The sequence below is a fragment of the Wolffia australiana genome, chromosome 4, assembly GCF_029677425.1.
Source record: "Wolffia australiana isolate 7733 chromosome 4, ASM2967742v1".
Lineage (NCBI taxonomy): Eukaryota > Viridiplantae > Streptophyta > Magnoliopsida > Alismatales > Araceae > Wolffia > Wolffia australiana.
Window position 1 is genome coordinate 7,281,330 of NC_135838.1, and position 11,068 is coordinate 7,292,397.

The 11,068-nt window shown below is 37.6% G+C and overlaps 1 protein-coding gene across 3 annotated transcripts; it reads right to left on the bottom strand.

The window, feature by feature from the left end:
- Nucleotides 1–6,815: 6,815 nt before the first annotated feature.
- Nucleotides 6,816–10,758, bottom strand: LOC144701773 (uncharacterized). 3 transcript variants are annotated; one of them, XM_078573529.1, is made up of 8 exons: nucleotides 10,518–10,757; nucleotides 10,312–10,398; nucleotides 9,760–10,085; nucleotides 9,427–9,667; nucleotides 8,409–8,990; nucleotides 7,953–8,068; nucleotides 7,079–7,200; nucleotides 6,816–6,960 (listed from the first exon to the last, which is right to left on the bottom strand). In XM_078573529.1, the coding sequence occupies exons 3-7, from the start codon at nucleotides 10,074–10,076 to the stop codon at nucleotides 7,116–7,118; spliced, it is 1,341 nt and encodes a 446-aa protein (XP_078429655.1). In that variant the 5' UTR covers nucleotides 10,077–10,085; nucleotides 10,312–10,398; nucleotides 10,518–10,757; the 3' UTR covers nucleotides 6,816–6,960; nucleotides 7,079–7,115. The 3 variants fall into 3 exon arrangements, with proteins under 3 accessions (XP_078429655.1, XP_078429656.1, XP_078429654.1); XM_078573530.1 differs by lacking the exon at nucleotides 10,312–10,398 and having other exon boundaries at nucleotides 8,409–8,984; nucleotides 10,518–10,758; XM_078573528.1 differs by lacking the exon at nucleotides 10,312–10,398.
- Nucleotides 10,759–11,068: the final 310 nt, after the last annotated feature.

An 11,068-nucleotide genomic window follows, 5' to 3' on the forward strand; every position in this document is an offset into this window, starting at 1 on the left:
TTATATAAGCTAAAATTAACAATGACAAGGGATAATAAAATTTTCAAGATTCACCCTTGTGATTGGCTTATCAAGATCCTAATACGGAGATCACTAGTCTTTAAGCATGTGTTCTAACATTCCTATTCGAAGGATACGTGAGAAGGACATCAAAGTATCCGGATAGAATAGCACTATCTAGCCTCACTCATATGATGAGTATGGCGGTCCGGTGGCCATTAGTGTGGCGACACTAAGGATAGATAGTGGCTGCTCTTTAGTGGAAAGAGTTCACTGAATTGATCCGTACGAATCCCTGAATGGTATTATACCGAACTGTCAATCAGGTTGATTCACGTCACGGTTGTGTAAGTAGTCCTTAGACCTGAGATGCCAAAGACGTCTTGTGGACGGACGGTTGTACTTTGAGTGTCGCCAACGAGTCTCTAATCATGGGATTCTAAATGGTCTTAGTTCGGGTACATCAAGAAGTTCACGAAGACGATTGAGTAGTCAAGATGGGATCATCCACCCTCGGTATAAGAGGTGACAGCTCAAGGAAGATGATGTGATGAAGTCCTTGGCCAATGTAGTGAAATATCAGAGAAGAGTTTTGCGATGATTTTTGAATGCATCGGTACTAACTCAGATGACCGATTAGGGTTTGAAAGTTGACCATACCCTAAGTCATCCAAGGAGCGTCAAGTGGATGAGGGATTATACATAACACGGTAATTGATGATGAACAGGTTCCATGAGTGAGTCGATACACAATCCTTTGTATCTTCTAGGACACGAGGTGTAGCTTGGCACCCCACATGTCGGAGTCTCGACCTATCGATTGGGTTAAATCAATCCGATGTTAATTAATCTATATGATGATATAGTTAATTAATTTGGAAGGCCAATAAAGGTTATTGGACCACTAGAGTCATTAACTAGACTGATACATGGGCCTAGAGGGTCACACGCAAATGGTCTTTTGGACGTTGGAAGATATACTTAAGTTTTGGGGGTTTTATGAAAAATACCCACTTAGTATAAATAGGGGAAGGCCCTGAACGAAATTCACCCAGGCCAGAATTGTTCAGGGGTCTTTCCCCTTCTTCTCCACTCTCCCCACACCCCCTCTCCATCCCTGATGTGATCAGGACGACGTAACGACGCCGACGGAGAAAGAACAGGGCTGGTCAACGAGAAGGAGGAGATCCGACGCGCCGAGGACCGCTTGGATACGTCTAGAGGCTGCACACTTGAGCAGCTCGACTCGTCTCACTCCGGGATCGAAGAAATCACGAATGAGATTCGTGCAAAGGTACCTCGTTTCAATGTTTGTGTTGATGACGTTCGATTCACAAAAGAGTCTTTCGCTGCGCATCGTTTTGATTTGTTCATCCAGATTTAGGCCTCTAGAACCCAACATTAATTAAGCTATATGTTGATATAGCTGATTAATTTGGAAGGCCAATAAAGGTTATTAGGCCACTGGGGTCATTAACTAGACTAATATATGGGCCTAGAGGGTCACACGCAAATGATCTTTTGGACGTCAGAAGATATACTTAAGTTTTGGGGGTTTTATGAAAAATACCCACTTAGAATAAATAGATGAAGGCCCTAAACAAAATTCACCCAGGACAGAATTGTTCAGGGGGCTTTCCCCTTCTTCTCCCTTCTCCCCACACCCCCTCTCCATCCCCGATGTGATCAGGATGATGTAACGACGATGATAGAGATTGAATGGGGCTCGTCAACAAGAAGGAGGAGAGTCGATGTGCCGAGGATCGTGTGAATACGTCTAGAGGCTGCACACTTGAGCTGCTCAACTCGTCTCACTCCAGGATCCAAGAAATCACGGATGTGATCCGTGCATGTCGTTTCTATTTCTTCATTCATGTCAAGGCCTCTAGAACCCAACAATAATTTAGGTAGGGAAATCACATTAATCATATTTTGATCAATAAACCATGATAAAATGTTTTTCTCTTCTAAAAAACATCAATAAATGTTACAGAAACGTACACTAATGCACATCATAATTTATAATTATCAATTTTCCATGCATAAGTTTTACTTTATCTACTTGCGTGTACTTATTTATTATTTATTGATATCTTAATTTTTTATTTTTAGTAAATAAAAAAAATTCAAATGGCTTTCCTCACTTTTTATTGTTCACAAATTCTTGTAATTTGTTAAATATCTATTAAATTTTATTTTCATTAAATTTGAACCTAATCGCTTAAGCAATGTTTAACCAAAACATCATGTTTTACTTTTTATTTAATCATATTAATTAGGGAATAGATAAATTATGTTTCTTGTTTTACTTGTTATTTAATCATATTTATTAGGTAATAGATAAATTATTTTCATATATTTCCAACAGGCGAAATATCCTCCTGACGACATAGTTGTACAACATGTGCTCCTCCCTTGTATTTTGCATCCCTTGAAGACTGAACCATAGATTTTAGTAATGTGAACTCTTAACTTATGATGAACCATTCTCATAATTCAATGGCCTCCCTTCACGTATTGCAAGACACTCTACAAGGATTTATGTGATTCCATGTCATCACTTTGTAGTATAGCACACAATCATACAACGAAGACCAAGTGTACTGTTTTATTAGTCAAATTTTAACTATTTCTAGTTGTTTTTCAAGACGTGTATCATCTTAGTCTTGGTCCAATACTCCAGTAGGATTAAAGGGATACCTTTAAGATGGAATTCCTATACTTAGGGAGTCCAATACTCTAATATGTTTAGTGAGATTTGATTCATATTATAATAATCTTGCCATAGTGTGCATTATAAAGTTTATCTTTAGATCAAAAGAGTATATTTTCAATAAAAAATTATCAAATATAAATTCCTATCCCATCTTGTTTGGGTGCTCCGAAGTATCTACGTTAACTCTCTCAAAACCACATAATGTAAGGTGGATACTTGACTTTTAAGTCCAAGATATAATATCTTACCTAGGTCCATGTAATCATTTTCTCCATCTAGTTAGATCATCATTTTTTATATTATAATCTAATACCTAGTTTGTCATAAACATCTTATTATCTTTATGGTTTCATCAGAGTTCAGTTGAAGAGCATCATTTTTTATGCATATCAGTGCATATTTCTTCAATATTTACAAATTATTTTTTAGAATGGTTCATTGGTGAAATTTTGAATAAATGTACACTCTTCCAGCACTTACTATGACCACACCACTCTTTTTCGCTTACGTCAATCCGACTCACTTGATACACACATTTTGATGGACAGTGATTATTAAAATGCAAGAAGTGAGTCGGACTGATGTTCCATCATCTAGTGACCCAAGGATCTTGTGCTTGCCCCCTGTTTGACTCGAGGCAAAACTTGAAATCTTTAGTCCTATGGCCCAACTGCTAGGTCTTATTCATCAGTCTTGTTTTCTTCTTTATGATGAAAAGTCATGTGTGGCATCTATCCTATGTTTGGTCCTCTCCCATCACGATACTGTTCTCCATTGGAGATTGTTTGTGTGATAGGTCCTTAATGGGATCTTATCACCAACTCTGAAGTTCTCAATCATAAATGAAACTAAGAGCGCATAAATTATATCTCATGCTTCAGATTCAAATCAAGCTCTCCAAGACAATATCCTCACAAGTATATATAAAATGACTTAGAGAAGCTTATGAATCATGTGATGAGATTCACCTTCGTTTATGTATTGATAGAGTTTTTAAAATACTTCATTTTCCAATGCCTACACTCTTTGGGAAATGTTTGTAAAACACATTGGTTTGAACTCAGGAAAGTATAATGAAATTGGTAGATATTAGCCTTCTGTTGCTTGAAAATTGAGGGGGATAGAGCTTTCGTAGGTGGAGACTCAAATATTTATACTTGAATGATTTCTTTACTTCTGAATACATTGGGACTCATGTATGTGGGTTGCTTGGAACAACCATAAATTTATTCAGTCTCTTTTAAGAACATGATGTGATGTGAATCTTTAATGCAATTATAGACTAAAATTTAAAGAAAAGGCGAAGTCATAATTCCCGAGTCAGATACATTTGGTATAAGTGGAATATATTATTAATCATAACAGGAAACTTCAATATAACATTCTACATCTTACATTAGGAAACAGCAAAATTGAGTTATGATGTAGCCCCTGGGACCCATGCGCAATGCACAGATTGAGGCAAAATGGGCCATGTCCTCTTTTCAGCCCACCAATCTCTTGTATATCTCCTAATTTTCCTTTACTCTTCCTCTCTCCCTCTTCTCCTGTCATGGTGTCACACCAAGACTGAAGATGAGCTCAGATCTGATCAAGTTCAGCGGACACCATCCTATTGTGGTATTCAAACACAGCTCACCAACAATAGCCTACCACGCCCGCATCCTTCCGGGTTGATTTCATTCTCCCATCCACATTGCCATCTTGGGCATTATATTTTGTACATGAACAAAAAAGCTCCATTCCCCTGCTCTAATTCCCTGCTGGTGTCGAAGTTCTCTGCTTAGTGGAAGTATCTTATCAGTCAATTGTCCATCATGCTCTCCGGGCATAAGTGTGATCATTCTAGCCTTCTTATTTTTTAGCCTTCTATTGTGATGCAATTATTGTTTGATCCTGTGATCTCTCATTGATGACAAAAAAAGAGACGAATTCCGGGGTCGATATGGGAAATACACTAGTAGTACACTCACCCGAAACAACTGAATGGAACCAGTGGATAAAATATACAACATAGACTCCACCCTAGAGGTCAACTACACCAATTGAGTGAATCCCTTCCTCAAGACAATGATCCAACCTTTAAGAAATGGCATTGAGAAGAGGACATCCTCTTCACCTGCCTGCTAGACTCCATGCTCCCTGAAATTTGTGATTCGTATTCTGATTATGATTCGATCTAGTTCAGCAACGACACTCCATGAGAGAGGACGAATCAGAGATTGCTGATCTTTTCGATCGGTCCATTACACTACTTCATGAGGACCACGTCGCCTTGGACTACGTGAATGAGCTGCAGACCTTATTGAAAAAAATCGACTTATATCGGCCACCTACAGCTAACTCTGTAGATCTGCAGTATGCCCGCTATGATGAAGACTACATGTAACTAAAAGGACTTTGATCAGAATTTGAAAACACCCGAACACAACTATTCAACCGGGAGCATAAACTAAATATTGAAGATAACATGGTCCAGATTTAAAAAGAAGAGGGTCATCTTGGTGTGACATCTGACCGTACCACTGTTCAAATTTCTGCATGTTTCATCAAACCTCCTCGGCATCTTAATGGGCCAACTTGACCTGCTCCTTACACCAATCCCCGGGGAGCCATCACCGGACAGTCAGCTCAGAGGAAGCATCCACTAATGGCACAGAGAAGCGATGATAAATATGAGTTATGCAGCAGTCATTGCTCCATGACATAGCACACGGGCAAATGATCCAGTTCAGCATGACAGGACCAAACACATCGAGATCGACCATCATTTCATCAAGGATAAACTTTAATCCAAAGTTATAAACATTGTCTATATTCTCACTCAACGTCAATGGGTGGATCTCCTCACCAAAGGCCTTTCCTGTTTTCACCATGAAACTCTAGTCTCCAAGCTGGGAATGATGAACCTTCATCCCCCCTGATGTGAGGTGTTATGATGTAGCGTGTGGGATCTATATGCTACACATACTATGAAGAAAAATAGAGCCGTTATCTTCCCATTCTAATTTACAATGGACCATGTCCTTTTTTTTCAACCCATTGACCTCTAGTATATATCACCTATCATGAATAGAATAATAGCATGATTCTTCTGCTCTATTTTTTTGTTACTCTCTTCTTCTCTCTCCCTCTTCTCCTGTCAAATAGGGTAACCCAAAATTTACTGATTTCTGTAATAACAAAACTCTGAACAGTTTTTGGACTTTTGTCGCAAGATAGTTAGCAGGTTTAATATTCTTCCTGGGTTTGAAAATCATGAAGAACTGTCAACTAAGAACAAGCTAGAACATTGTCTTATAAGGCTAGATTATCCTACCCGGAATGATTAACAAAACCATTTTTATATACAAAAATAAACATTAGTAATTCCAATAGAAGAAATAACAGGAAAAAATTAACAAAACTAGCAATAAAAAATAGAATTTCAATGTTTATTTTTGTATGTAAATGTTTCGATGTTCCTGGGTTCAATCTTTATGTTTTAGCTTCTTCTTAGAATTTCAATGTTTATTTTTGTAGTTAGAAGGTTTAATATTCTTCCTGGGTTTGAAAATCATAAAGAACTGTCAACTAAGAACAAGCTAAAACATTGTCTTATAAGGCTAGATTATCCTACCCTGAATGATTAACAAAACCATTTTTATATACAAAAATAAACATTAGTAATTCCAATAGAAGAAATAACAGGAAAAAATTTGCAAAACTAGCAATAAAAAATAGAATTTCAACGCATTTTCACATTTATAAAAGAAAAAATGCTAATAATCCTTGCATTTTCACAGTTCTAAAAGATTAAATATCAAATAACAGAATGATTATAATGACTATAGGTATAGCAGGTTTTTATGGTCAGTGACCGTGAAAATGAACTTTTGGTATTGTTTGAAATTCAATCAGATACCTTTAAAGTTGAATCGAGGGGCCTTCAAGGATAGCTCAGAGAAATCAGAACAAGTTATATCAAAACTAAACCACAAGAGAATAGAAAACAAAACAAACGTCAGAAATATCTAATGAATATAGTGAATCCATCAGCCCAAAAGAAGGTTACTTCGATCATTTTCTTCATGAGATTATGCCGATTTCTATTAGAATATAGTCCAGAAACACTGTTCACTTTATTGACCTGGTCTTGGGTTCTGAGAGGGATATGACATACATGAAGCAATAAAAATAAATAGCTTCATTCAGTCGCATCTCGATTGTGCGATTCATAGTTCATCACTGGAACCCCACGAAACCTAAAAAACAAACACATCTATAATTAGGTAACCCTGAGCACTCCACTTATACTGATGCTAAACGAAGGAAAAAAATTTAAACATCACATGTTCAATTGAAGCTTAACTGTCGTATTACCTTGGTTTTCTACTTTATAACTAAGGAGAAACTTTGATCAATCCAGAGATCGATAGAACAGCAATTGAGCAATAGACCTATCGATTGCATTTGTCCCTGTCTCCAATATACGTTCAGAGATCCTGAAAGTAGATTAATTAAAATTCACATGACCATCACGAGAGGAGCTTCAGCTCAACATCTCACGATGATTTACAAAACTGATAAAACATTTAAATGACGACAAAAAAGGTTAATATGTGCATTTTCGTTGATTTTCAGCTCAAAGAACAGATAGTATGATTAGGTAACTTAATATGAAATAAACATCTTACGTTAGTTTGCAACTTACATTCTAGTTCCCAAAAATGGAACTTGAAATGAAACTGTTTCATATCGTCTCTCTTGAGAAAGGAAACCATAATTAACAATAACAGAACTAGAAATTATTTTGTTTGAGTGATTTCATCTTTGGACATCCATATCGGCCCTTTCCAAAATGACAGCCACTAAAACCAGTTTTTTTTCCATCAAAGTCAACCGATCGGAAAAGACAAAAATAATACGACATAGAACAACTAAGACATAAATAATGATCCAGTCAATGAGTATTTCTTCTCTCGTTTTAATGATTTACTTAAAAAATTTTAGGCGATGTTAGTTTTTTAACCAAAACAGGCGATAATATATTTTACGGACATCAGGAAGAAATGAGTGATCAACATTTTGGCAGAAATTACAATAAGATTTCAAATTAAAATCAATGCAAAAAACACAGCTTTATATCAATGCCTTCAATGGCGAAACTCTAGGGAAAAAATCACGAACTAAACAGATTTTTAAAAATGAAGAATTTGCATTTGATGGGAACTAGAGACGTGTGAATTTCACTCACGGGACTGATTCGTTCCCAAAGGGGATTCCGCTCGAACTGCAAGTCCCTCTAAGTTCTGCACTCTTTGCTAAGCGATACAGACCATCTCTCATACATAGCCTTGTTGGGGAGTCCAACTGAGACAAGTAAAACGCGATCAGAGGATAATGCCCGGGGAGAAAGACGTTGAACCATTTAATATCCTACAGTAAAAAATTTGAGACGGCATGTTGAATATAGGGATGAGCATAGCTCACCGACAAGGGTCAAGATATTTCAATGTCGTTTTCATTATATTAAATCATAAAAGATAAGCAACACCTATTAAAAAACTGCTTTACACACATTTGCGAAGTACCTTTGAGATGAACAAGTGTGCCGACGTACTTCCATGTATAATGAAGATTTGATAATTTTCTTATGAGAAAAAGGTTATAGACTAGAAGATTTAATAATCAATTGTTGACTAGAGCTCACCTGATCCAAAATATCTTGAATCTTCATGAAAGATTCTAAGCAAAATGACTGATCTGTTTCAAACACTGAAACTTTAGACCCTTCTCTTCCCAACTCAGCATCTCTAGTTTGAACATTTGTACACGCTTGAGACTTATTTTCCATTGAAAAAGGGTTGTAATCCTCATAATGACAAGTCAACGCTTGCATTTTTTCCGAGGTTTTTTCAGTCAAACAGTTTGCCGTAGGTACATTTCTGCTTGAATCGTCTCCCAGTTGCTCTGCAGCTTGCCCGTAAAAAGGATAAGCATTTGATCTCACTTCAGGTTCTCCACCAGATGTTGGCACGTGGGCATGATCCTGGGATTGATGGCTATCCTCTACTTTCACTTGATTATCCAGTGGCTTCGCAGAGACAAAAGAGTCCTTTTTATCAGTGAGAGATCCGTACGTCTGGATAGAACGAGAAGAAAATTGACTACTTTCTGTCTCAAGAAATTGTGCTGATAGAGTGTTCAATGTCAGGTTTTTAGACCTTTTTTTCTTTCTTTCTTCAGATGGCCTTCGGATGTTCTTTGAGTTCAGCGGAAAATTATTCTGCAGCTGCATGAGATGCATGTTAACTGAACATATTTGGGAAGAATATCTGAACCCACAAAATTTAATGCAAAATGTGATAATAATACTCTTTTTAAAAAATAAATTCATGTATTCCTCATTAAATATGCATTTCACAAGGTCCAAGGACACAATGAAAGTAAAATATGACGTGAACTGAAAGCCAAAATAAATTGTAGAATTCCATACAAGGATAAAATGCGGAAGCAGAAGAGAGACGAGAGAAGGAGAGAAAGGAAAAGAGAGCAGGGTGGCTGGAGGAGTTGTGGCACCAGGGGAGTTGGCCAAAGTTAGACAATGTAAAGTCTAACTCAATAATATACGAGGTTCCTTATCCTTAAGCAAGGGAACCCTTAGTAAAAATTTCAGGTAAACCTTAGTAAAAAGTCCAATAGCAAAAGCTTAAAAATTGAAAAAGTACCTCTGCCGGCGCATGGATCCAAATCGAATCGGGGTAGTTAGCAAAAGAAGAGCGCCCAAAAACATCATATAATGGCTTATCTTCAAGTAAGAAGGTCATGTCGGATTCATCTACTTTTGACGGGTGATTTGCACCATTAAACTCTGAATTTGAAGAGTCATGATCATAATTGAACCTGCGTCCTTCAGTCATGGATGGGGGCGAAAACCAAGGAAAGTCATCTGCAGATCCAGTGTCACCCCTGAGAAGAAGGAAAATCTTTAAATAAATAAATAAAAATGAACTCTGCTTTTCAATATGGCACAAATATGTGAAGACGAACCATAAACTAACCTGAAAAACTTAAAATCATCGAAGTCATCCCATTCACAATCGAGAAAACCTGCTTCCATAGAGCTCCCATTTTGCATCGACTCTATCTTTACGTTTTCTGAAAACAAACTCGGGGAGCTCGACTTGCAAGCTTTCCTCGTACTCGAAGGTGCGTTTCTTGGAGACATTCCATCAATCAGAAACCGATGATCGTTGAAATCCTCTTCTCTATGATGAAATAACCTATTATCCGTGCGATGATCCCGATCACCTAAGGAACCCATAACAGACATTGACCCTGGATTATCTTTAGAGCGGTTAATATCTTCCCAATCCATGCCTTCAACCTGGGAAAGCGAATAATTAAGCAAATTTGTCAGATCATGCGATTGCAGGGCAAGATAAGCCAGAAACTTTATCAGAAAAGCTCGTGCTGTACGAAGAACTCCATAATTCCATTCTTAGAAATAATCCAGAGTCCTAAAACAGCGGCAAATCTACTTTCCTATCTTCACTAGCGGCAAAAAGTAACGGTTTCCTAAAAACCAGAAATCAAAGCGCCTCGCCTCATACATGTTCCGAATTCGCATCCCTGGCTACAAATCAATAGAACGCCGCTGATCTCACAGCTCCCTTGCTCGTTCCTCCAATCCGATAATCCTCCCGACGCAACAGAACACATCAGAAAACAAAAAGTAGAAAAACAAACGAAAAAAACATAAAATTACGGTTTCGCGCCGGAATTTCGGCATTGATCAACAGAAAACACAATTCATTACCTCGAATCAGCAAACTGACAGCGTTGTCCAGCCAAATTGGAGCTCATCATCACCTAAAATAGCCAATCGAAGGCCCCAAAATCCGCAACAGACGAAGACTAGAATCTTCCATTACCAATCCCCGCCAAGTTCTCAAACGTTTGTTTATTATATATTCCTTCTCGATCAAGCAGAAGCGTAGAATTTCCAAATTTAAAATTATATATTCCGGCGGGTTTATTTGTCTGAACGATTGGAAGGGTGGCACCTGGAATTCAAATTTTCTTGCAGACAATTCCAATATAAATAGATTTTGACGAAACCGAACTTTCGCCGCTGGTTTTGCCGGACGGATCGTCGTTTTGCCTAATTTTGTTAGAATGGGGGTTAAAAAACAAAATGAAAAGATAACGATATTTTGTATGACACGTGGAAGATTTCTAAAAAACCCAATAAAGTCCTGCATATGGTGAATGAAGAAGTCGGCAGCGCTGGTCCCGATACAATGGTCGCACGGAAAATTGTACTTTGTACGTATCGAAAGACATCAACTCGTACGCTCAGCTGTCTTT

Coding starts and splice junctions, on each gene's coding strand:
- LOC144701773 (XM_078573528.1), bottom strand. CDS start 10,076: ATGGATTGGGAAGATATTAACCGCTCTAAAGATAATCCAGGGTCAATG. Junction 9,668..9,759: donor GATGATTTTAAGTTTTTCAG/GTTAGTTTATGG, acceptor CCTTCTTCTCAG/GGGTGACACTGGATCTGCAG. Junction 8,069..8,408: donor TTCAAGATATTTTGGATCAG/GTGAGCTCTAGT, acceptor TACTTGTCTCAG/TTGGACTCCCCAACAAGGCT.